This window comes from Erythrolamprus reginae, chromosome 9, assembly GCF_031021105.1.
Source record: "Erythrolamprus reginae isolate rEryReg1 chromosome 9, rEryReg1.hap1, whole genome shotgun sequence".
Classification (NCBI taxonomy): Eukaryota; Metazoa; Chordata; class Lepidosauria; order Squamata; family Dipsadidae; genus Erythrolamprus; species Erythrolamprus reginae.
In genome coordinates, this window is record NC_091958.1 from 14,958,402 (window position 1) to 14,985,543 (window position 27,142).

Consider the following 27,142-nt stretch of genomic DNA (forward strand, 5'->3'; position numbering starts at 1 on the left):
TTGAAGATATCTGGACTTCAACTCCCAGAATTCCCCAGCCAGCATTGGCTGGCTGGGGAATTCTGGGAGTTGAAGTCCAAATATCTTTAAGTGGCCAAAGTTGGAAAACACCGGTTTAGTGGCTGCAATGTGGATGTGTCGGTGATGGCGAACCTTTTTTGGCTCAGATGCCCAAAGAGTGTGCACGTGTATCTACACACATGATACAATGCCCGCCCCAGCACACACACACAGCAAGTTCAGAGAGCACCAAAGACTCTCTAAAACAATGGATAGGTTTTGTTGGCATTAATTGTTAGTGAGGTATTTTTGTTTTCCTTGTTTTCTAGCCATCTTTAGTCTGATTTTGTTAGTACATGGTACATCACATACTTTGGGGTTGCCATATAGTAAACTAACAATGTTGCTCTATGAAAGTAAAGACTGTATCTTTAAGAACTTTGACTGGTTGGCCATTAGAGGGCGCCAGCACCGTTCCCTGTGGAGGAAGTTACTTTGAGATACTGTATCTTTGCTAGTGAGTTCGTATTATTCTAGCTGTGTGCGGTTTATAATCCATTGTTAATATGGTTGTATATTTGTAAATAATAATATTGTTAATACTAAGTCTGAGTCTTTATCTGGCTAGCGCACATCATCTACACCAGAGGTCCCCAACCTTTTTTGCACCAGGGACCGGCTTTAAGCTAGACCAGTTTTCCATGGCCCGGTGGGGGGGGGAGCTAGCTGTCAGCGGCGCCGTAAAAGGGGCGATCAAGAGAGGAATGGGTGAATGAATGGACGGAGGGTGGGAAGGAAGGAAGGAAAGAGGGAAGGGACAGGAACAGAAGAAGGGTGCAAAGGAAGCAAGGAAAGGTGTGAAAGGGGAGAGTAAGAGAGGAAGGAGTGAAAGAAGGGAATGAGGGAGGAAAGAAGGGAGGAAGGAAAAGGAAAGCAAGAAATGGAGGGAGGAAAGGAAGGAAGGAAAGAAAGAAAGAAGGGGGGAAGGGACAGGAACAGAGGAAGGAAGCAAGGAAACTTATGAAAGGGGAGAGTAAGGGAAGAAGGTAGGAAGGAGAAAGAAAAGAAGAAATAGAGGAAGGGAAGGTAAAAGAGAGAAAGAAAAAGAGCAAGAAAGAAAGCAAGAAAGAGAAAGAAAGAAAGAAAGAAAGAAAGGCAACTTCAAAGAAAGGCTCACTGAGCATCTCTCACTCTCTCTCTCTTTCTATCCCTCTTTCTTTCTTTCTCTTCCTTTCTCTCTCTCCTCTTCCTTTATCTCCTCTCTCTCTCCCTCTCTCTTTCTCTCCCCCCTCTCTCCCCTTTCCCTCTCTCTTTCTCTCTCTCCCTCTCTTGCTATCTCTCCCCCCTTTCCCTCTCTCTTTCTCTCTCTCCCTCTCTTGCTATCTCTCCCCCCTCTCCCTCTCTCTTTCTCCCTCTCCCTCTCTTTCTCTCTCTCTCCCCCTCTTTCTCTCTCTTCTTCTCACTTTCTCTGTCTTGTTTTCTTTCTGTCTCTTTTGCTTTCTCTCTCTCTCACTCTTTCTTGTTTTCTTTCTCACGCTCTTTCTCTCTCTTGTTCTCTCTCTTGCTATCTCTTTCTCCCCCCCTTTCTCTCACTCTCTCTTTCTCACTTTCTCTCTATCTTGCTGTCTGTTGCTATCACTCACTCTCGTTCTCCGTTCTTCTCAGCGGTGACGCGCGCACGCCCTGCCCGCCTCACCTTTGCGAGAGCACTTTCGCCCCGGGCTCTCAGCAAGGGGGTTTGCAGGAGAGGTGGGGCCGGCGAAGGTGATATTCAATGTCGGGGGCGCACAGGCGGTTGCACGCGCTCCCTATCTCCCTGCTAGCCCACTCGGAATATTCAAAATAAGAAAAGCCTTCGCCGGCAAAGGTTTTTCTTATTTTGAATACTCCGAGTGGGCTAGCAGGGAGATAGGGAGCGCGTGCAACCGCCCGTGCGCCCCCGACATTGAAGACCTCCGCTGAGAAAAGCCTTTGCCGGCATTTCCTCTCGGCGTCAAGGAGGCGCAGCGGCGGGCGGAGAGAGGGAAGGGGGGGGGGCAGCGGCGTCCCTCCTGGCCTTGGCGGGCCACCCGACCCTCCCCACCTCCTGCAAACGCAGCGGGCGGCGGGGGGAGAGCGAGGAGCTGGTTCCGGCGGGCGTGGGGCTTGGCTGGCTGGCGGGGGGAGCGCCGCTGGTGGTGCGGAAAGGCCGAGGGGGCCCTGGCGCCACGGACCGGCTGAAAACCCCCAACGGCCCGGTGCCGGTCCGCGGACCGGCGGTTGGGGACCTCTGATCTACACCACTGCAACAACTCTGCTGATCGTATGTCGAAGGTTTCGCACAGAGCTGCATCGAGACCTACTAACAGATTTCAAATGGTTGCAATCAGTATTTTGTTCCTACCGATACGGGCCACACTGTAGCTCCGGTAGGGAAAATGGAACTATGTGCGCAGCTTTGCACCCCCAGCATACATGCACATGTGTCCAAGTGAGATTTTGCTGCTGCACATGCGCAGGAAGCAAAATCTCACGAGCGGATGTGCGCGGGAGCGAGATTGGGCCACTTTTTTTGGTTCTGCGCATGTGCGGAACAAAAAAAGTTGCTGAAATCTCATACACGCACCTGTCCCCTTGCGAGATTTTGCTTCCTGGGCATGCGCAGAAGGAAAATCTCGCAATGGGATGTGCGCAGGTGTGCACCGGGTTCACAGAGCTCCACGGGAAGCGCACTAGTAGCGGCAGTAAGTTGACATCTCCCGATTCCTAAGAAGTCAGTAAGGGGTGTGCATAAGTGCACCAGAGTGCCTTCCATTCCCTGTCCTAATACTTCTCTTATATTTCTACTAACTACATGTATATGTTTATGAACTCTAGTATTTCTTCCATATTATTGCTATATCTTTTCTTCTAAACTTCCATTGATATATTTTTTTATGTTTATATCCTATGAAACCTACATTATGTATTGGACTAAATAAGTAAGTAAGTAAGTAAGTAAGTAAGTAAGGCTACCTTTGAAAAGTGTTCGGAAACTTCAGATCGTGCAGAATGCAGCTGCGAGAGCAATCATGGGCTTTCCCAAATATGCCCTTGTTTCTCCAACACTCCGCAGTCTGCATTGGTTGCCGATCAGTTTCCGGTCACAATTCAAAGCCCTTCATGGCACCGGGCCTGAATATCTCAGGGACCGCCTTCTGCCGCACGAATCCCAGCGACCAGTTAGGTCCCACAGAGTGGGTCTTCTCCGGGTCCCGTCAACCAAACAATGTCGCTTGGCGGGACCCAGAGGAAGAGCCTTCTCTGTGGCGGCCCCGACCCTCTGGAACCAACTCCCCACAGAGAATTGCCCCCACCCTCCTTGCCTTTCGCAAGCTCCTTAAAACCCACCTCTGCTGCCAGGAATGGGGGAACTAAGATACACTTTCCCCCTAGGCCTTCACAATTTTATGTATGGTATGTTTGTATGTATGATTGGTCTTTATATACAGTAATGGGGTTTTAACTGCTTTTTTAGTATTGGATTTTGTTGTACTGTTTTACTGCTGTTGTTAGCCGCCCCGAGTCTGCGGAGAGGGGCGGCATACAAATCCAATAAATAATAATAATAATAATAAATAAAAAGTAAGTAAGTAATATCCATCACTGATTGCGAATTGTGATCCATTATGGACCATGGTTTTCCGAACTTCTGGTAGCTTTCGTACAGGTTTTTTTACTTGAGTTCAAATGCCAGTCTTCCCCCAGTTGTTCATCACTACCAGTAACAAATATGTACAGGGATGTTGAGACAATTCATTCAGTAAAAGCTTGTAACTAAAAAATACATTTAATTAGAAATAGCTGCAACAATCAGGACAAACAAGACATCAACTAAGCTTTGTTATAGCAGGCAAGAGCCACAGTGCTTTAAAAGCATTTAAACATTGGATTTCTATAATAAGGGAGAACATTTTTAATACCACAATACAATGGCATTCCCATTAAAAAAAATATATCTACAGACCTGATTTTGTTTAAAGCTTGTTTCCCTTAGGTCAGTGATGGCGAACCTTTTTGATGACGAGTGACCAAAACATGCACGCATGCGCACGGACACATGCACGCTCATGTGGGACCCCAAAATGCAATGTGAGCACCCCCGTACATGTGCCCTGCATTCCCACGCATGTGTCCCCCTTGTCCATTTTTGGCTTCCAGGTTGGTACAGGAGGTTTTCCAGGCCCAAAATACAGTGCAAAGATCAACTTTCTGGTGGGAGGCACACGCGCATGCTCAGTGGAGCTGGGCTGTGGCAACGGCTGATTTGCATGCCATCTATGGCATGTATGTCATAGTTCCATGATGGTGAACCTATGGCACACGTGCCTCGGGTGGCACATGGAGCCATATTAGAGAGCATACAAGGCGTTGCCCTATGTCAACGCCAGCACTCATGTGCACTAGCCAGCTGATTTTTGGCCTTGCGGAAGGCCATTTTGTCCTCCAGAGGCTTCAAGGAAGTTTCCCTGAATCCTGGGAGTGCAAAAAACAGTCCAACGGGCAAACAGGAAGTTCGCAAACAGACTTCCAGGCAGTGAAGGGCTACCAAACTTTTTGCTACCACACTGTGGGCGTGGCTTATGTAGGACGTCCTACATTTTCTTTCAACATCTTTCAGTGCAAATTGGGTGCTCTGGGGTGGAGCTCCATTTTTGCTACCCCACTGCGTTCCCCCCATCCGGGCAGTAGCCCACCCCTGTTTCCGGGTTGCCCATTGCATTGTTTTTCACCCTTCAGGGCTTCAGGAAGCTTTCTTGAAGACTCTGGAGTGCAAAAAACAGCCCAACAGGAAAACCGGAAATTCCGAAAAAACACTTCCGGTTTGCCCATTGTGCTGTGTTTCACCCTCCAGGCCTTCAGGAAGCTTCCTTGAAGGCTCCGGTGTGCGAAAAACAGCCCAACGGGCAAACAGGAAATCCATTTTTTTTTGAATTTCTAGTTTGCCCCTTTGCCTGTTTTTTCACCATTTCAGTGAGGCCTGTGTATATGTGCTGGGATGGGGCAGGGGGTGTGCGCATGTGTGTGGGAGAGGGAATGGGTGTGAGCATGCATGCACACACACCCTTTTGGCACCAAAAAAGGTTCACCATCACAGGTTCACCAAAACGGCCTTAGGTTATCTCATTCTGCCTTGAAAATGTGTAAAAAACCCCCCCTGGTTTTCTTTTGCAGGAGGAATGCACGAAGAATTGAACCGTCTTTCAGTTTTATTGTTTACGGACAGGGTTGGGATGACCTGCCATTGGCCACCCTCAGTAGAACAGATCTCTGCTAGGATCTGGACCATAAAGCTCTGCCAGCATCTTGAATCGGGGACCCCAATCGTTGAGAAAATCATAATCAATATCCGAATCTGAGGATCCCGAACCCAAGGAGCTGAGAGATTCTGCAATAGACTCGCCGCCTTCGTAGCCAAATATGTGCAGGGTGTCATAGGGCAAGATGTCTCCATCGTTATCAGCTTCATCTTTCTTCATCTCAATCATGATGCCCATTTCTCCGATGCCTGAAAGTCCATTCTCAGGGACCTTTTGTTCCCGGGAATAATTGCAAGGCGAATCTTCCAAAAGCATCCTGGGGGACAGCACCCCTCTCTGCCGGGCTGAATTGAGAACTGAGACGTCATAACTGTCGGTGTCCATTTCACCGCCGCCTTCTTCGTCGTAGGCCACCAGCTGCTCGTGGATCTCTTCTACGTTCTTCTTGAGAACACCGAGATCTTCCTTGTGCCTCCTCCTCCAGACTATTAGCAGCATCGTTAACGCTGTTTAAAAAAAAAAAGGGGGGGAGGGGAAATGAGTAGCCAACGTAGCTTATTCATATTACATTGATTCTGTGACTTTGATTGTGATGACAATTCAATACCTTCCACCTAGCCAAATTTCAAGGGTGATACCTACCTTTTGACATGAAATAGTTGGGTTTGAATGCAACTGCTTATCATTTTCATTTGATAGGACATGGGAGGCATATCAGAATGGAATGGAATAGAATAAGAATAAAATAGAATAAGAATTAGAATAAGAAAAAGGATAGAATAGAATAAAATAAAAAGAATAGAATAGAATAAGAATTAAAATAGAATAAGAATGGAATGGGATGGGATGGAAATAGAATAGAATAGAAGCAATGGAATGGAATGGAATAAAATAAAATAGAATAGAATAAGAATAGAGTAGAATAAAATAGAATAAGAATAGAATAGAATAGAGTACAATAAAATAGAATATAATATAATATGAATAAGAATTAGAATAGAATAAGAATAGAATTAGAATTAAAATTAGAATTAGAATAAGAACAAAATAAAAATAGAATAGAAGAATAGAATAGAATAGAATAAGAATGAGAAAGAATTAGAATAAGAACAGAAAAAGAATAGATTAGAAGAATAGAATAAGAACAGAATAAGAATAGAATAGGATAAGAATAGATTAGAATAGAATAATAGAATAGAAAAGAATAAGAATAGTAGAAATGGAATGGTATGAAATAGAATAAAAAGGAATAAGAATAGAGTAGAATAAGAATAGGATAGAATAGGATCAGAGGTGGAAGGGACCTTGAAGGTCTTCAGACAACAATTGTCCAATCTCTTCTTAAAAACTTCCAGTTTTGGAGAATTCACAACTTCTGGAGGCAAGTTGTTCCATCTTCTCTGCCACTACACCTGACCTTTCTTATAGCACGGCCTTTGAGATTTTAGTGGCCCCAACCTTACTAGCTCTCAGCAAAATCTTGAAAACCACAGGCAGAGATTTGTACTTTCAGATATTGAAGCTTTTCCAGATAAGAACCAGGTGTTCAAGATTTTTTTTTGCCTCTTCTTAAGAACCATTTTCCACTTACAAAATTGTAACAGGAAAAGGCATGGAGAAGCCTCTGTCCTTCCTATTTGTCCCCTCTCCTTTGAGTTAATCCACTGGGAATTCCCCCACCTCTCTTGTCTGATTGTATCTTCCTGTGTCCCATTCTCTATATACCATTATAGGAGTTTTGTCCTATTAAGAAAGAAAGAAAGAAAAGAAAGAAAGAAAGAAAGAAAGAAAGAAAGAGCTTTTAACACTCCTGCAATTTTTCCACTGGTGCTCCTTTCACTCTGGTGAAAGAGGATTTGTGTTGACATTTCTTCCCGAAGAGAAGGGGACGGGGAAGTTTGTGCGAACGTAAGGCAGCGTTCCTGCCAAGGAGTATCACACCGCTATCTCTTTCTTGTGATCTGCAGGTTCACAGGCTTCAGTCAAACTCCAACCCCTTTCAGCTTTGGAAGCGAAGATTGTCAAGAATTTCAAAGAACAGAAAAAAGTTCAAAGCAGAAGCACCATGTTTTTCTACCCACCTTCCAAGAGTCAGAAAACTGGAGAAATTCTAAAGGAATCCTTAGGTACCTTGACAGTAAGGGAAAACGTAAAAGCCCCCCACCCTTTTTTGCAGGGGAGGTAAAGTCTAGGAAATGGTATAGAATTTCCCCCCTAAGCACAGGGTTGCACTACTAGAAGGCAGTGGTGGGTTCTAAATAATTTTGCTGCCAGTTTGCGCGTGCACCTGTATGTGCAGGTGACATTTCTGTGCCTGCGCAGAAGCATCCCAGGCAGGTGGGCTGCCGGCACTACTGATTCTAACAACTAGTTCAAACTGGGAGAAACCCACCACTTATAGAAGACCTCCAATTTTCCCTCCAATTCCTATCCTATCCTACCCTACCCTACCGTACACCATTCTATGCTACTCTACTCTACACTACACTCTACACTCACCCTACTCTACACTACACTCTAGACTCTCCTCTCCTCTCCACTATTCTATGCTACTCTACTCTACATTCTAATATACACTCAGCCTACTGTATACTACACTCTCCTCTCCTCTCCTCTACACTACACTCTCCTCTCCTCTACACTCCTCTCCTCTTCTCTACACTACTCTATGCTACTCTACTCTATACTCTAATATACACTCAGCCTACTGTATACTACACTACACTCTCCTCTCCTCTCCACTCCTCTCCTCTCCTCTCCTCTACACTATGCTATTCTACTCTATACTCTAATATACACTCACCCTACTCTACACTACACTCTAGACTCTCCTCTCCTCTACACTCCTCTATGCTACTCTACTCTACACTCTAATATACACTCCCTACTCTACACTATACTCTGCTCTCCTCTACACTCCTCTCCTCTCCTCTACACTACACTACTCTATGCTACGCTCTACACTACACTCTACACTCACCCTACTCTACACTACACTCTAGACTCTCCTCTCCTCTCCACTATTCTATGCTACTCTACTCTACATTCTAATATACACTCAGCCTACTGTATACTACACTACACTCTCCTCTCCTCTACACTACACTCTCCTCTCCTCTACACTCCTCTCCTCTTCTCTACACTACTCTATGCTACTCTACTCTATACTCTAATATACACTCAGCCTACTGTATACTACACTACACTCTCCTCTCCTCTACACTTCTCTCCTCTCCTCTACACTATGCTATTCTACTCTATACTCTAATATACACTCACCCTACTCTACACTACACTCTAGACTCTCCTCTCCTCTACACTCCTCTATGCTACTCTACTCTACACTCTAATATACACTCAGCCTACTCTACACTATACTCTGCTCTCCTCTACACTCCTCTCCTCTACACTACACTACTCTATGCTACTCTCTACACTCCACTCTACACTCACCCTACTCTACACTACACTCTAGACTCTCCTCTACACTACTCTATGCTACTCTACTGTACACTCTAATATACACTCAGCCTACTGTATACTACACTACACTACACTCTCCTCTACACTCCTCTCCTCTTCTCTACACTACTCTATGCTACTCTACACTCCACTCTACACTCACCCTACTCCACACTATACTCTATATGCTACTCTACTCTGCACTCCTCTACTCTACCCCACTCTACACTGCTCTATTCTACACCCTATTCTACTCTATTCTACTCTACTCTTCTAAAAGCCACCATCCTATGGATTGCTACTTGTACTAAGTTCCCTTCAACCCTCTGCCCCATTCAAAACAGGAAGCAAAGCGAAGTGAAGCTTGATTTACCAAGGATGGTGAAGATGCAGACAAAGATGGTCACCAAGACCTGGATGCCGACTCCCACTTGCTTCGCTCGCTCTTCGCAAAGGGTGAAGCCCCCTTCCTTGTCGCACTGGCAAATCTGAATGGTAAGAGTGTTGGTGCTGGTCTGGGGCGGCGCGCCATTGTCGGAGATGATGATAGACAAGAGATGAGTTTTGAGCAGCTCTCGGTTGAACTGTCCAAACTTGACGGTGACATTTGCTGTGTTATCTGGAAAATGCAATAGTGTGTAGTTGAATGATCAAAAAGTGACAGTTTGAAAAGGTTTTCCAGCTACCACCACACATAACAGCGGCCTCCAATTTATGGAACCCAACTGATGGGTAGAAGGAGAGAGCATTCCCATTCTATGAAACTTTTTAATTTAGCATGATCGATTGGCAAGTTGGATAAGAACTTCCAATATCCTGTTTGTAGCTCTGACACCCATTTGAAATTTTATTTATTTATTTATTTTGTCCAATACAAATTGAAAGTTAAAGAGAATAAAAATGTGTAGTGGTAAATATCAGGGAAGGGATAGAAGAAGAGATATGAGAATAGAATACATCAATGAAGAGTAGAGGAAGGAAATATGGATGGGAGAATAGATATATAAAATATAGGAGAGACAATTGGACAGGGGACGGAAGGCACACTAGTTTCATGGTATTTTGGTTCATTTTCCTTCAAAAATAAGGATTTTTTGGGCAATGTTGCCACCAAACTGGACTGTTTTGCTGCTAATTGTCACTGAAGGACGAGGTAGAGAATTTTAAACAGTGGGAACGGGATTGGATTATTTTCCGGGGTTTCAATTCTTCAATTTCCAACTCTCAAAATTCAGCAAATATCTCCCTTCTAACTCTCTCTCCGTCCCCCACACCCATGGCTAAAATTAAACCAGACTTGCCCATTGGGGCTACAACATCTTGAGGTTCTCCAGATACCTGGGGGAGCAAGCTAGCTGTCAAGCATGAAGTTGGCTTAACTTTTCTTCATGTAGCTTTTACCAGCGGAGTTTTTTTTCACAGTGCTTCAGGGTTGGCATAGCCTGGAGCTTAGGGGCAGGGAGGGGCATGCAGACAGTGATGGGCTGCCAGTGGGTGTGGCTTATTTTGTGGGCGTGGCTTGCTGGCCAAGGGACCAGATGGAAGTGGCTTGACAATCATGTGACTGGGGGTGGCTTAAAAGTCATGTGGCTGGGTGGGAGTGGATTACCAACCAACCAAGATAAGTTTTCAAATAGGTGCTTGGACTTTTTTTCAGTTGATGAAGTCACATGCCTGCCTCACTGTTGTTACTTTAAGGGCAAGTATTACTTGGAACCTTGACACTGATTGAGCTATTGTAGGGGGTTGTAATAAACTACGGAGTATGCCAGGATGATAGGGCTAAAATGGTTGTGTTACTCTTTTTTTAAAAAAAAGACGGTAAACTATGTTAGTGGCACTTTGGAGTTCACCAGATCTGTTTCATTGTTTATTTCTGTTAACTGGTAAACAATCTTAAAAAAAACATATGGCCATCAAGACTCCTGTTTTTAGAGCATGTATTCCACAGACACGCACCACGATTGTCAATGAGGGTAAAGTTGCTGTCTTCAGAAGTCAGGGAATACTTGAATTTCACATCTGGTGGTGTTTCATCCTTGTCCACCGCAGAAATTCTTGTGATCACCTTTATGGATAGAAAAATTATTTATTTATTTATTTTTATATATTTGTCAAACAATTATAGGATGGTAAATTGTATAAAGCTAACATTAAAAAAGTAATGATAAAAAGTAACGATAAAAGACAATAGGACAGTAGGACAAGGATGGTAGGTACAATGGTGTGCTTATGCACGTCTCTTACAAAGGGGGAGAGGTCAATTGTAGATAATCTAAGGTTCAAGGTTTTGGGGTTATGGTTTTTACTCCTAACCCCAAAACCTTGAACCTTAGATTATCTAAAGCAGCGGTACCCAAACTACGGCCCGCGGGCCACATGCGGCCCGCTGAGGCCATTTATCCGGCCCATGGGTGAATGACAGGAGCACATCTAATTTTCCATGAATAAAATGCGGTATTTTGTTAGTAACTAATATCAATCATCAAAAAAGTTGCCATCCAGTTACATTCATTTTCTTTTAATTAAATTCCCTCCTCAAAAAAGTACACCACCAATTATATTTCTAACTTATTAACCGTTATGCCAAAGTGCTTCCTTCTTTCTTCATACATTTTTCTATAAGCCAAGAAAACCTTGTATAGCCAATCAGATGTTAACAAAAGAAAATTAAAAACAAAACATAAACATATATGAATTTCAGACTTCTCCCCCCCCTCTAAATAATACATTCCCATTTTGTTTTTTACTTTAAAATAAGGTATGTGCAGTGTGCATAGGGATTTGTTCATAGGTTTTTTTTATAGTCCGGCCCTCCAACAGTCCGAGGGACAGTGAACTGGCCCCCTGTGTAAAAGGTTTGGGGACCCCTGATCTAAGGGGTAGTGCATTCCAGGCATTGTTCACTCCTATTGCTGAAGTCGTATTTTTTGCAGTCTAGTTTAGAGTGGTTTACATTGAGTTTGAATGTATTATGTGCTCGTGTATTGTTGCAGTTGAAGGTGAAGTAGTCACTAACAGGAAGGACATTTTGGTGTATGATTTTATGCACTATGAAATGTGATATTTTCAACAAATCCATGTGGATTCTAGAACAAATGCTCTGCCTTTGTCAAAGGCATATTTTGGTCTCATTAGCAAAAAACCTAAATAATCCCTTTGAATAATCTTGCTCTGTATAACATGTCTTGCAAGCTACCTATGTGCTGATGGCAGAAAATGACTCCTGCGATGTGTTCTATGAAGAAAAATATAACAGTAGAACATCAAAGGGGAAATGTAGCCTGTAAACCACATGTGCATAATACCTTTACTGTGTTTTGTTTAATAAACCATAATTAGTTGAAGTCACCCAATACATCACACCGCAAATCACATGGTTTACAGTGTGATATATTGTATTTACAAATTACCTCTGACTGAATTCAAGGCAATAAATGAAAGCTAAATAAAGCAGACCCTTTTAGAAATCCAAATAATCTAATTTTTAGCTTTTGAGACCTATAATGCAATTAAAATGGAAAGGGCAAAGTTTTATGCCAAAATAAGGCATTAAAAAAAGGCCTACCTCTAATTCTCTTCTAAGTTTTTTTTAAAAAGCTATTTAAATCTGGAATACCTGTGGATCTTAAAGTCCATATCAACTAGCCCAAGTGTTCCTTTGTTAAGACTGGTCAAAATTTATTTATTTATTAGATTTGTATTTTCCTTTATTATTTATTTATTAGATTTGTATGCCGCCCCTCTCCATAGAATGCAGTAGGATTAACAATCTTTCTTTAATATAAAAAACTAGCCTAGATGTGTGCTTTGCCAGTTAAAGGACAAGAGCTACTGAAGAACCTTTTTGATTCAATCCAATTTTATTTCTTCAAAGAGAGGAAACTGAGAAAGATATAGATTCTTGAATCAACTGTAGAGTGTTGAAACTAAGTAGAAAGAACATTTCCCGCCCGGAAACTTTACCTGTCCAGGTGCAGCATTTTCACAAACACGTGGGTCATATGGAAAAGCGAATTCTGGAGCATTGTCATTTATATCCTTAAGTTTAATATAAACTGGTACATGGGTTTCTAATCTGGGGACTATCTTTTCTGAAAAAGGAAAAACAAAATTAACTGGTTATCATCCTGAAACCAATTGTAATAAACACATCCAGACCATATTATTATGAAAAGTATAATTCTATCTATCTATCTATCTATCTATCTATCTATCTATCTATCTATCTATCTATCTATCTATCTATCTATCTATCTATCTATCTATCTATCTATCTATCTATTGTCAAACATGTATAGGATAGTAGTACAGTAGTTTGTATAAACATTACATTAGTAAAAAGTAACGATTAGAGGATAATAGGATAGAAGGATAGGGACTGTAGGTCTTCTTACAGACTTCTTAGAAATGGGGAGAGATCATATTATCATCAATGGTGGAGTTGTAGCAAAGTTAAGACATATTGGAAAATGATAGAAAGAATAATAAAAGAAATAATAAAGCAAGAGATAGAAAAAACTCCAGAATTTTACTTACTAGGTATAAACAAACAGAAATATAAGAAATATATTTTACATCTAGTTATTCACATAATGACAGCGGCCAGGATAGTATATGCGCAAAATTGGAAGGGGGAAGATATTCCCAAAGAGGAGGAGGTTATTAAGAAAATATTAGACTGCGCTGAAATGGATGTGATGACAAGACGGTTAAATAACCAAGAAGAATCTGAATTTTATGTGATTTGGAATAAAGTGTATACATGGATAGACAAAAAGAAGAATTAAAAATGCACAATAGTAGTATGGTTAGGATTTAATTCTTGTGTTTGTACTTTGCTTAGATATGAAGTTTATGGTTTTTTTCATAATAAGGTAACATAAAATCTCTTCTTTTCACTTAAAGTAATAGGTTTACTTAACATATTAATAATGTATTCTTTTTTCTGTATTGCAATTTGACTTCTTGAACAAGTGGGGTATTTGCAACCCCAATTTTATGTTAAATGTGTGTTTGTATGTTTGCCAATTTTAAGAAAATCAGTAAAGTTTCTTAAAAAAAAAAGAAATGGGGAGAGATCGACTGTAGACAGTAGACTGTCTAAGGTTAAAGTTTTTGGGTTTTGAGCAGTGAAGGGCTGCAAAAAGTTTTTACTACTACACTGTGGGCATGGCTTAGTTTGTGGGTTTGGCTTGCCAGCCATGTGACCAGGTGGGAGTGGCTTTATGACCATGTGACTGGGGTTGGCTTAAAGGTCATGTGACTGGCTTAAAGGTGGCCAACTTGATGTCACTCACGTCAAGGGTTTGGGTTAGGGTGCCTGGCCTCTCCTCGCCTCAAAGAGATACAATTTCCCTATCTATTTACTACTACTGAATATCCAGCATTGGTTAGAGAGCAGCACTGCAGGCTACTTTAGCTAACTGCTAGATGTAGTTCAGCAGTTCAAATCTCACCACCGGCTCAGCCTTCCATCCTTCTGAGGTGGGTAAAATGAGGACCCAGATTGTTGGGGGCAATATCCTGATTCTGTAAATGGCTTAGAGAGGGCTGTAAGTCTATAAGTCTAAATGGAATTGCTACTATAAATGCTTGAGTTCCACCTCTAGGCCACTGCACCATTACCCAACGTATCGATGATACAAAGAAATATTTACTATTTTGATTACTCATACTTACTATTTTGATCCAGCTCATTGGCTGCAACAGTTATATTATGCCAGCTGTTTTCTTCTCTGTCCAGACGCTTTGTGGCAAAAATACACCCACTGGTACTTATTTCAAAAGAAGTGGATCTTAAGATATGGTAACTAAAGTGGGTATAAGAAAAAGTCAACTGAATATTACAGAGCCTCGTAAGAATTATGGGTTATTAAATGTCTGCATTTACACATGACAAGGCAAGCTAAACCTGCAATAATATGGCGAAATAGTTTGCAAATTGTTACGCCAAAGGAAATATAGACAATGTGATAATATAAGGTGTTGGTCTAATTAACAGAACAGTGGCTTTTTGCCATAACACTCAGAGTTTGAACTATTACATTCCACTGTTGCCCAGAATGGGTGAATGTCATTTCTATTTCTTTTCAAAGTTGTACATAAATGCCTTTTTGAAAAGGGCAAAAAGAAGAAAAGAGTGACTCTTCAATAAATTCTAAATTAAATCGATAGAGTTGGGTTCCTATTTATTTCCTGTTTAATTATTTTAAAATATATGGTATATACTGCACGAATCCCAGCGACCAGTTAGGTCCCACAAAGTGGATCTTCTCCGGGTCCTGTCAACTAAACAATGTCGTTTGGCAGGTCTCAGGGGAAGAGCCTTCTCTGTGGCGGCCCCAGCCCTCTGGAACCAACTCCCCCCAAAGATTAGAATTGCCCCCACCCTCCTTGCCTTTCGTAAGCTACTTAAAACCCACCTCTGCCATCAGGCATGGGGGAATTGAGATCCTCTTTGCCCCTAGGCCTTTACAATTCTATGCATGGTATGTATGTATGTATGTTTGGTTTTTATATTAATGGGTTTTTAATCATTTTTAGTATTGAATTACTATTGTACACTGTTTTATTGTTGCTGTTAGCCGCCCCAAGTCTCCGGAGAGGGGCGGCATACAAATCAAATCAAATCAAATCAATCAATCAATCAATCAATCAATGAATAAATAAATTATATATATATATATATATATATATATATATATATATATATATATATATATATATATATATATAATTTATTTATTCATTTATTTGATTTGATTTGATTTGATTTGATATATATATGACGGTCTTGGTATTTGATTTGATTTGATATATATATGACGGTCTTGGTATATTTTCACATCCGTGAAAATCTACGAAAACACACACACACACACACACACACACACACACATATATATATATATCGAGGAAACCTCAAAATAGATCTATACTAGTCTCACTTCATTTGCAATTCAGCAAAAATATGCTACACACATATATGTAATTAAGTTTAATATCCAACTCATTCCCAGGGGCTCTGGGTGGCTTAGAAGAAGAAAACCCCATTACAAGAAGCAACAATCAGACAAACACTTTAAGTGTTCTATTACAGGGGTCTCCAACCTTGGCAACTTTAAGCCTGGTGGACTTCAACTGCCAGCAAAGTTGGCTGGGGAAGTCTGGGAGTTGAAGTCCATTAGGCTTAAAGTTGCCAAGGTTGGAGACCCCTGTTCTATTGTATATCACTCTCCATATTACCCAACTTAATTGGATGACAACCATGAGTTGTTGGCCTTGGTTCCCAATGGTTGGATGTAGCAATGGCTGATCTAGCAAAATGTAGAAAAAGAGCAGGTAGAGGTGGGGGTGGAGTTAAATGTACCATCAGTTTAGAGTTATTGCTATCCCACAAAAGCAGTGGTACCTCTACTTAAGAACTTAATTTGTGCCGTGACCAGGTTCTTAAGTAGAAACGTTCTTAAGTAGACGCATTATTTCCCATCGGAATCAATGTAAAAGCAAATAATGCTTGGAATTTGGGTGGGAGGAGGAGGAGGAAGAAGAAGAGGAGGAGGACAGTCGCTGTTGAAGGTAGAAAGTGAGGTATGGGGAATAAAAAAAATCCAAAACTTTAAGGCTTAAAAAAAAAAGAGGGACTCTGAGGCCGTGAGGAGGAGCATGCGCCTCCTATACACCCAGCGCGAGTCTGCCTCCCATACACTGCGCCAGAGAGAGAAACCCAGGGGGAATGGCAGGAAACTGGCCGGGCCTTTGTGCTGGTCTCAAATTTCCTGGGAAATTTTTCCAGGCTCGGGTTCTTCAGTAGAAAATTTTTTATTTATTCATTTATTTATTATATTTGTATGCCGCCCCTCTCCGAAGACTCAGGGCGGCTCACAACAGTAATAAAAACAATATAGTAGTAGAACAAATCTAATATTAAAAACATATAAAACCCTATCATTATTTAAAAAACCAAACAGCACATTCATACCAAACATAAAACAAAGTATAAAAAAACCTGGGGGAAAGGTGTCTCAACTCCCCCATGCCTGGTGGTATAAGTGAGTCTTGAGTAGTTTACGAAAGACAGGGAGGGTGGGGGCAGTTCTAATCTCCGGGGGGAGTTGGTTCCAGAGGGCCGGGGCCACCACAAAGAAGGCTCTTCCCCTGGGGCCCGCCAAACGACATTGTTTAGTCGATGGGACCAGAGAAGGCCAACTCTGTGGGACATTATTGGTCGCTGGGATTTGTGCGGTAGCAGGCGGTTCCGGAGGTACTCTGGTCCAATGCCATGTAGGGCTTTAAAGGTCATGACCAACACTTTGAATTGTGACCGGAAACTGATCAGCAGCCAATGCAAGCCACGGAGTGTTGAAGAAACATGGGCGAATCTTGGAAGCCCCACGATGGCTCTCGCGGCTGATTCTAAAGAAAGTTCTTAAGTAGAGGTACCACTGTATTCTGAATCCAACTCTTGGAATTCTGTTGACTGTTATCTGGGATTAATTTGGTATTGAACTTTAGCTGACATTAAGTCAGGCACAAAGGATCAGGAGCATGTCTCAATAGCAGTAGCATTTAGACTTATATACAGGCGTGGGCTACTGCCTGGACGGTGGGTGGGGATGCAGTGGGGTAGCGAAAATGGCGCTCCACCCCAGAGCACCCAATTTGCACTGAAATAAAATGCAGGGTGTCCAGCATAAGCCACGCCACAGTGTGGTAGTAAAATTTTTGGTAGACCTTTACTGCTTACACACCACTTCATAGTGATTTTACAGCCCTCTCTAAGCAGTCCTCATTTTACCCATCTTGGAAGGATGGAAGGCCGAGTCAACCTGGTAAGATATGAACTAAACTACAACTAGCAGTTAGCTGAAGTTGCTTGCAATGCCGCACTCTAATCACTGCACCACTCTGGCTCTTAAGTTGCAATTCATAAGATTTATTGCTCTAGCCCAGTGTTTCCCCACCTTGGCAACTTGGCTGGCTGGGGAATTCTGGGAGTTGAAGTCCAGATATCTTCAAGTTGCCAAGGTTGGGAAACACTGCTCCAGCCCACCTATTAGAATTTAGTGAACTAAAGTTCAGTACTAAATTGCACCAGATAAATGTCACCGCAATTCAAGAGGGGTTGGACTTAGATGGTTTGTGGGGTCAAAATCACTTAACTCTGCCTCCTGCCTCTTCCTAAAGCCAGTTTGTAACTTTGGTTTGGAGGCAATGGAGAGAATTTTTTTTTCCAAGTGGAAATTGAGTCATCAGAATAGTGGGCCTCCTTAGGAATAAAGCAGGAAGGAAGCAAACAATAACATTTTCTTCTGCAAATTTCCTGTAACCTTGACAGTTGGCAGGGTTCCAGGAGCTGATTTTTGCATGAAATAAAACAGATGCATGTTAATTGCACTTTAATGGCACATTAGACCAGAAAATCTCTATGCTTATTTTTTTTAAAAAAATATTCAGAAGATACTTTTAGGATAGGATCAGTTAACTTTTCATTACCTTATTTTCCGCCTGGCTTTATCAGGGTCACTTGCAGAAACGCATCCAATGGATACCTTCGTTGCACTTTCTTCTTGGACAGTGAACGTATAGGAAGTGTGGGGGAAAACTGGCGGTTCATCAACATCAAGAACTTTGATCATTAGCGTTGCAAGGTTCTCAAGGCCCTTCCGTGCAGTATAGGCATAGTTGATATTGGCATCAGTGGCTTCAACCACAAACCTGTATTCAGATATCTTTTCAAAGTCCAAGAGCTAAATGAAAAAGGAGACAGGTTCAGCCCTCCACTCCTCCACTCGCAACAGAATACCCTACGCAACTAGACTTACAGTCCTAGGTTTAAAAAGCTTAGAACTACGTCGCCTTAAACACGACCTAAGCATAGCCCATAAAATCATCTGCTACAATGTCCTTCCTGTCAATGACTACTTCAGTTTCAACCACAACAACACACAATCACACAAGAGATACAAACTGAAAGTAAACCACTCCAAACTCGACTGCAGGAAATACGACTTTAGTAACCGACTAGTTGATGCATGGAACTCACTACCTGACTCTGTGGTATCATCACCCAACTCCCAAAACTTTACCCTTAGATTATCCACTGTTGACCTCTCCCGATTCCCAAAAGGTCAGTAAGGGGCGTGCGTAAGTGCACCAGCGTGCCTTCCATCCCCTGTCCTAATGTTTCTCTTTTACTAGTCTCATGTAATACAGTATCTTTGTATACTACCAATGCGTACTTGACCAAATAAACAAATAAATAAAATAAAAGTTCACAAAGGGGCGAGTAACTGATTTTTTGGGGTGGGTTTTTTGAGCTGAGATTTTGAGTTAAACTCCTCAAAGCATGTGACATCCAATGAAAAAAATCAATTCAATTCATTTTCACATGAAATTTGTATTGAAAATACACAAATATAATGGAACACTTCTACCCTCGGTGTAGTGGTCTATATTATTTGGAACTCCCTTTCAAGAAATTATCTGGCAATTACCTACTTTGTACTAAGGGGCTATCTGCTCCAAGAGGTTTTAATTGATACAGGACAACTCATAGATATTTCATTCTAGCTAGCTTATTATTTCATAGATATAAGGAGAGTAAGTAAAGGATATTTGAGGTTATATGGAAAATTGTCATAGAACATTGAAAATTATATCATCTGACTGCAGCAGTAGTCCAGCAGTGCAGTCACTAGCACTCTGATGCAACCACAACTTCTCCAAATTTCATTCCCTCAGGAAGTTTGAGTGCATTGTGTAAATTAGCCCATTTAAGATACCTTGGTTCAAAATCACTGTCCTCTAATGCACTGTTTCACGCAGTTAAAGGTCATGACATCAACAGTTTTAGCAATGCGTAGAGATGTTTTTTAGTCTTATTCATTCAATTGATATAACCCCCCATCCTACTGTATTAATTAGATTTATTAATTATTAATTAGATTATTAGATTAGATTTACACTTGCATATTTACTAATGCTATAACAGCTACAACTAGAACAACTAGACACAAGAACAGTTTCCCCCCCGAAAGCCATCACTCTGCTAAACAAATAATCCCCTCAATACTGTCAAGCTATTTACTACGTCTGCATTACTATTAATCTTCTCAGTGTTGCCATCACCCATCTCCTCCCAGTAATGACTGTATGACTGTAACTTTGTTGCTTGTATCCTTACAATTTATATTGACTGGGTCCTAATATGATTTAATTGCTTATATGTACCTGGATATGTATACTGAGAGCATATGCACCAAGACAAACTCCTTGTGTGTTCAATTACACTTGGCCAATAAAAAAAATCTGTCCTGTCCTGTCCCGTTCCGTTCCATTCCATTCCATTCTTCTCCTCCATTATCCTATCTTATCCTATCCTATCTAATCCTATCCTATCCCATCCCATCCCATCCCATCCCATCCTATTCTATTCTATTTTCCTCCTCCTCCATCATTCTATTCTATTCTATTCTATTATTCTATTCTATTCTATTATTCTATTCTATTCTATTATTCTATTCTATTCTATTCTATTCTATTCTATTCCATTCCATTCTTTCAAGTAGACCTAGTTCTAACTGGCAACGCATAAATATCCCAAGACACAAAATCAATTGAGTTTCCAAAACAATACCTTTGTTGGTTGAATTACTCCTTCATTTGTGTAGCGATTTGGTATAATTTTAAAAGTGTCTTGGTAATGCCCCTGGCGGAAGCTGTACTTGGTATCCCTGTTTTGCGGTTCATCAATGTCCTCGACTTTTAATCTACCGACTTCACCAGTCAAACTGACATTTTCAGGGACTTCGAAAGTGAAATTTTCTGAAAAAGATGTTCACAAACCCCCGATAGTTCAGATAAAGTTTTCAGTGATGAAGAAGAGATAAATGTCATGGGAGATACTTGCATTTTTACAATCCACAGTTTTACAGGGTCTGAACTACCACAAAGAAAACCATCCCAAAAGTTCAGTTCCTCAGCAATAATAACAAAGCATTGCATTTTAATATCATATGTTAACTGGAGTCTGCAGAAATAAAGATAGAGCGGTTTTAGATTCGGCCCCTTTGACTTTGCAAAACTCACTTTGCTTAAATGTTGGGAAATTGTCATTGATGTCAATTAATTTAATGAGGACGGTAGCAGTGCCCAATTCTTCATCGTGTAAACCCCTGCCGTCCTTCGCTTTCACCCGAATGGTATAAGTAGCTTGTTGTTCTCTATCCAAGTCAGGCACAGCTGTGTAAATGGTTCCTTTAAAATAAAAAGAAAACACAAACGTTAGTTTATATTGTCACTTCCACTGTTTTCCCCCAATAGATTTGAACTTTTAGTGCTGGTGGTTAAAATAACAAAGTACAAAGATTAAAATTCTTCAGGCAATGGTTGTTCCTGTGATGTTGGATGAAACTGGATAGATATTAACAGTCTCTCTCTCTCTCTCTTCCCCCCTCTCCTTTCTATTTCATCTATCTCTTTCTATTGCTATCTCTCTTTCTCTCCTGTCCATCCACCCATCCACCCATTCACCTATATTCTCTCTCCTCTCTCTCTATTCTGCCTCTCCTCTCCCTCTCGGTATCACTTCAGATCGTGCAGAATGCAGCTGCGAGAGCAATCATGGGCTTTCCCAAATATGCCCATGTTACTCCAACACTCCGCAGTCTGCATTGGTTGCTGATCAGTTTCCGGTCACAATTTAAAGTGTTGGTCATCACCTATAAAGCCCTTCATGGCACCGGACCAGGGTATCTACGAGACTGCCTTCTGCCGCATGAATCCCAGCGACCAGTTAGGTCCCACAGAGTTTGTCTTCTCCGGGTCCCGTTGACTAAACAATGTCATCTGGCGGGACCCAGGGGAACAGCCTTCTCTGTGGCGGCTCCGACCCTCTGGAATCAGCTCCCTCCAGAGATTAGAATTGCCCCCACCCTCCTTGCCTTTCATAAACTCCTTAAAACCCACCTCTGTCATCAAGCATGGGGGAACTGAGACATCTCTCCCTGCCTATATAGTTTTTGTGCGTGATATGACTGTATGTATGTTTTTATATATTGGGGTTTCTTGCTTTTTAGTCTTTTAAATGTACTATTGTTATTTTAGATTCTAACTATTAGATTTGTCATTATAAACACTGTATTGTTTTTATCACTGTTGTGAGCCGCCCCGAGTCTACGGAGAGGGGCGGCTTACAAATCTAATAAATAATAATAATAATTATTATTATCTCATCTCTATTTCATCTATCTCTTTCTATTGATCTCTCTTTCTTTCCTGTCCATCCATCCATCCATCCATCCATCTGTCCATGCATCCATCCATCTCTATTCTGTGTCTCTCTCTCCTCTATCTCTATTCTGTCTCTCCCCTCTCTCTCTGTATATATCTCATCTCTCTATCTCTATTTCATCTATCTCTTTCTATTGCTCTCTTTCTCTCCTGTCCATCCATCCATGACAAGGAATATACCTGCTTGGTCAGACCTCAAGTGTACCTCAGCCTGCAATTAGTGAGTTAATACATAATTTAAATAATCACAGGTTTACTAAACAATCTCTTCTATGTGGAAAAGAGAATAGATGTCATTTTGTTTTTTTGATCGGGCAGAAAATGTCGCGGACAATTGTTTTCGCTTGTCCTCGTACAAATTGTATTTATATAGTAGATCCTGTACCTGAGTTATCTATTCTGAAGTAGTCTTTGCCCTCAGTAACTTCGTAGAAAACATCTGCATGGCCATGAAGGGTTGGGTCGTCAGCATCCACAGCTGTCACTTTGGTGACAGATGTTCCTAAAAAGAGCAAGAGAGAGAGAGAGGGAGGGAGAGAGAGAGAGAATGAAAAATAGCAAGTATATTTGAATGGTTTGAAATGTCTTGTTTCAGAGGGCTGAGGAAATTAGCAGTGCCAATAGAAATACAATAATGAGAAATGGGAACACAGTTGGCCTTCTCCAGGTCCCATCAACCAAACAATGTCATTTGGCAGGGCCTAGGGGAAGAGCCTTCTCTGTGGGGGCACCGGCCCTCTGGAATCAGCTCCCCCCAGAGATTCATTTTTTTTAAAAGAAAATTTTTATTTACAAATATAATACAAGGTACATAGAATACATAAAACATTCCATCTAATAAGAAAAAATTGACAACACAAAACACAGAAAAAAATACACAAGAAAAACAAAGAAAAAAAAAAGAAACCTATACAGTGGAACCCCGATATACGAGCAGCTCTACTTACGAGCTACTCGAGATACGAGCTGGGAGAGTAGAGAAATTTTTGCTCGACTCACGAGCTTCCATTCGGGATACGAGCCGAGAAGAGCTGGCCTAGCTTGCTTTGCTTCCGAGCTGATGCAGAGCCGAATAAAGCGTCACGCCCCTCTGACGCTTTCGGCGGCTTCCGAAGCGATGCTGGGCTCTTTTGCCGCCAAAAGCGTCAGGGGGGCGTGACACTTTATTCGGCTCTGCAAAGCAAACCAGCCTGGCTCTTCTCCGTTCGTATCCAGCGCTTGGTGAGTCCTTGGCTTCTGCTGGGGGTGGGGGGATCTGAACGCTTTCTGCTGGGGGTGGGGGGATCTGAACGCTCTCCCTGGCTGGGAGCACTTTCGCTGCGAGAGAGGGCTTTCCCGAAAGGGACGGAGAAAGCCCTCTCTCGCAGCGAAAGTGCTCCCAGCCAGGAGGCTGCGAGAGAGGGCTTTCTCCGCCCTTTCGAGAAAGCGCGCCTGCCTGAAAAGATCCCCGCCGGTCTGGTGGGATTTTGCAGCAACCTCCGAGCAACCTGGGCTCGGAGGTTGCTGCAAAACCCCACCGGACCGGCGGCAATCTTTTCAGACAGGCGTGCCGATTCTCCGCTTTTAGCAGTGAGCGGCGAATCGACGCGTGTGTTTAAAAAGATCGTAGCCGGCATGGAAAATCCCCCCATGCCAGCTACGAGCTTTTCAGGCAGGCGCGCCGATTCTCCGCTCACTCCGGGTGAGCGGCGAATCGGCGCATCTGTTTAAAAAGATCGTAGCCGGCATGGAAAATCCCCCCATGCCAGCTACGAGCTTTTCAGGCAGGCGCGCCGATTCTCCGCTCACTCCGGGTGAGCGGCGAATCGGCGCGTCTGTTTAAAAAGCTCGTAGCCGGCATGGAACATCCCCCCATGCCAGCTACGAGCTTTTCAGGCAGGCGCGCCGATTCTCCACTCACTCCGGGTGAGCGGCGAATCGGCGCGTCTGTTTAAAAAGCTCGTAGCCGGCATGGAAAATCCCCCCATGCCAGCTACGAGCTTTTCAGGCAGGCGCGCCGATTCTCCGCTCACTCCGGGTGAGCGGCGAATCGGCGCGTCTGTTTAAAAAGCTCGTAGCCGGCATGGAACATTCCCCCATGCCAGCTACGAGCTTTTCAGGCAGGCGCGCCGATTCTCCGCTCACTCCGGGTGAGCGGCGAATCGGCGCGTCTGTTTAAAAAGCTCGTAGCCGGCATGGAAAATCCCCCCATGCCAGCTACGAGCTTTTCAGGCAGGCGCGCCGATTCTCCGCTCACTCCGGGTGAGCGGCGAATCGGCGCGTCTGTTTAAAAAGCTCGTAGCCGGCATGGAACATCCCCCCATGCCAGCTACGAGCTTTTCAGGCAGGCGCGCCGATTCGCCGCTCACCCGGAGTGAGCGGAGAATCGGCGCGCCTGCCTGAAAATCTCGTAGCTGGCATGGGGGGATTTTCCATGCCGGCTACGATCTTTTTAAACAGATGCGCCGATTCGCCGCTCACCCGGAGTGAGCGGAGAATCGGCGCGCCTATCTGAAAAGATCAGAGCCAGCATGGAAAGCCCCCCCATGCCGGCTCCGAAGCACCGGGCACCCCTCAGCCGACGTCTTTTCCCCTCAGCCCTCGGGCTTGCACGCATTAATCACTTTTCCATTGTTTCCTATGGGAAACAATGCTTCGACCTACGAGCTCTTCGACATACGAGGTTCCTTCCGGAACCAATTAATTTCGTATGTCGGGGTTCCACTGTATATTAAAATAAAGGCGTGTACAGGGTTAGTATCTATATTCTTCCGAAATTATGTAGATTTTCTTTAGATTCAGTGACAGCTTTTATCAAAAAAGAGTTAGGGTTCTTTTTGTTGTTGTTAGACAATCAATTCATTTAGTAAATCATAATATTATCTCACTTGCTCTTTTTGTTTTCATTAGGGATATATGTATATTTATATACTTTACATGTTCATATTGTAATTAGCAAGGATTTTTTCTTTTTTCTTAACCAGAGATAGAGTAGATTCCAACAATCATAAAATTGTGAGTCTTCTTTACCTTTAATTTTTAGGGTCAGTTTAGACATTTCCCCCCCAGAGATTCATACTGCCCCCACCCTCCTCGCCTTCTGCAAGAGCCTCAAGACCCATCTATGTCGCTAGACTTGGGGCAATTAGATCTTGCCCCTCTGACCAATAAATGTAATGTATGGTGTGATTGGACTGTATGGTTGCGTATTGCACTAGGGTTTTTAGTTGCATTTTAAATTATTAGACTTGTGCTACATGCTTATGTTTGAATCTATTCTGTGAGCCTCCCCGAGTCTTCAGAGACGGGCGGAATACAAATCTAATAAATAAATAAATAAAATGTTTCCCTCAGATCATCTTTTCTTTATCTCCCTCTATTCTAAGATTGTTGCATGAATATATTAGACACCTTTAATATGGCAATCTCCATTTTGGTCTCTGAGTTCCTTTAGATTTGCGGACTTCAACTCCCAGAATTCCTTACCCAATTCCACTGGGAATTGAAGTCCACAAGCCATTCATTCATTCATTCATTCATTCATTCATTCATTCATTCATTCATTCATTCAAGTACATAGTTAGTAATATTCATGGATATAGCATTATTTATATACATATAGACCTTGGAATACTAATATCGAATGACCTAATTGCTAAAGCTCACTGCAACAATATCGCCAAAAAAGCTTCTAGAGTTGTTAACCTGATCCTACGCAGCTTCTGCTCAGGCAATCTCACACTACTCACAAGAGCCTACAAAACTTTTGCCAGACCCATCCTAAACTACTGCTCATCTGTCTGGAACCCACACCACATCTCAGACATCAACACCCTTGAAAATGTCCAAAGATATTTCACCAGAAGAGCCCTTCACTCCTCCACTCGAAACAGAATATCCTATGAAAATAGACTAACAATCCTGGGCCTAGAAAGCCTAGAACTACGGCGCCTAAAACACGATTTGAGTATTGCCCACAAGATCATATGCTACAATGTCCTAGCGGTCAATGACTACTTCAGCTTCAACCGCAACAACACAAGAGCACGCAACAGATTCAAACTTAATATGAACCGCTCCAAACTTGACAGTAAAAAATATGATTTCAACAATCGAGTTATCGAAGCGTGGAACTCATTGCCGGACTCAATTGTGTCAACCCCTAACCCCCAACATTTCTCCCTTAGACTCTCCACGATTGACCTCTTCAGGTTCCTAAGAGGCCAGTAAGGGGCGTACATAAGTGCACTGGTGTGCCTTTCGTCCCCTGTCCAATAATCTTTCATTTCTCTCACTTATCATATATATTTTCTTTCTTTCATATATCCTCTCCTCTAAGTTCACTTTACCCTTATATATATTAGTACATGTCTATTTTTCTTCCTATGTATTTGTGTATTGAACAAATGAATAAATAAAAATAAAATAAAATAAATAAGATGGGTACAAATAAAAGGGAGACATTTGGACAGGGATAGTAGGCACACTGCTATGCTTATGCAGGCCCTTACTGACCTCTTAGAAATGGGGTGAGGTCAATGAAAAGCCGCTCGTCTTAACTCCTACTCATGCACCCTTTAAGGCTGGCGCCAAATCTTGCATGAGGACGCGTGTGAGAGCGAGATTTCACCAATTTTCTCTGATATTATTCCTTCCGTGCATGCCCAGATGCAAAAATGGGCAAAAAATGCCAAGAGTTTGCTTGCGCGAGCCTTCTTACATGGGATTTCGCTTGCTGCACATGCACAGAAGCCAAATCTCATGTGGGGACATGTGGGTGTGTGCGGGGGCATGCACGGGCACACAGGGGCATGTGACGCCCCGCAGGGCCCATCGGGGTGCGTCGGGGACACGCAACTACGCATGCCTCCCGGAATTTCCTACTGGGATGGAGCACCTGAGCACACCGGCTGCTGCCCACCACTGGGTAAGGTCCACCATAGACAATCTAAGGGTAAAGTTTTGGGGATTTGCGGAGGAAACCATGACGTCAGATAGTGAATTCCAGGCATTGACCACTCTGTCGCTGAAGTCATATTTTCTGCAGTCGAGTTTGGACTTTGAGTTTGCATCTGTTGTGTGTTCATGTATTGTTGTGGTTGAAGCTGAATTAGTCATTGACAGGA

General features: G+C 42.5%; 1 protein-coding gene across 3 annotated transcripts in view; it reads right to left on the reverse strand.

Annotated features, from left to right (window-relative positions):
* Positions 1 to 3,792: 3,792 nt before the first annotated feature.
* CDH5 (cadherin 5) overlaps positions 3,793 to 27,142 on the reverse strand; it is a 47,620-nt gene continuing 24,270 nt past the window's right edge. For all 3 annotated transcript variants that reach the window (XM_070760376.1, XM_070760378.1, XM_070760377.1), the window contains exons 4-12: positions 22,423 to 22,539; positions 20,835 to 21,002; positions 20,383 to 20,570; positions 18,240 to 18,493; positions 14,424 to 14,554; positions 12,708 to 12,835; positions 10,701 to 10,809; positions 9,115 to 9,360; positions 3,793 to 5,785 (exon numbers count right to left, since the gene is read on the reverse strand). In XM_070760376.1, the coding sequence (XP_070616477.1) occupies positions 5,274 to 5,785; positions 9,115 to 9,360; positions 10,701 to 10,809; positions 12,708 to 12,835; positions 14,424 to 14,554; positions 18,240 to 18,493; positions 20,383 to 20,570; positions 20,835 to 21,002; positions 22,423 to 22,539 (1,853 nt within the window). In that variant the 3' untranslated portion in view covers positions 3,793 to 5,273. The remainder of the gene's footprint in view (positions 5,786 to 9,114; positions 9,361 to 10,700; positions 10,810 to 12,707; positions 12,836 to 14,423; positions 14,555 to 18,239; positions 18,494 to 20,382; positions 20,571 to 20,834; positions 21,003 to 22,422; positions 22,540 to 27,142) is intronic.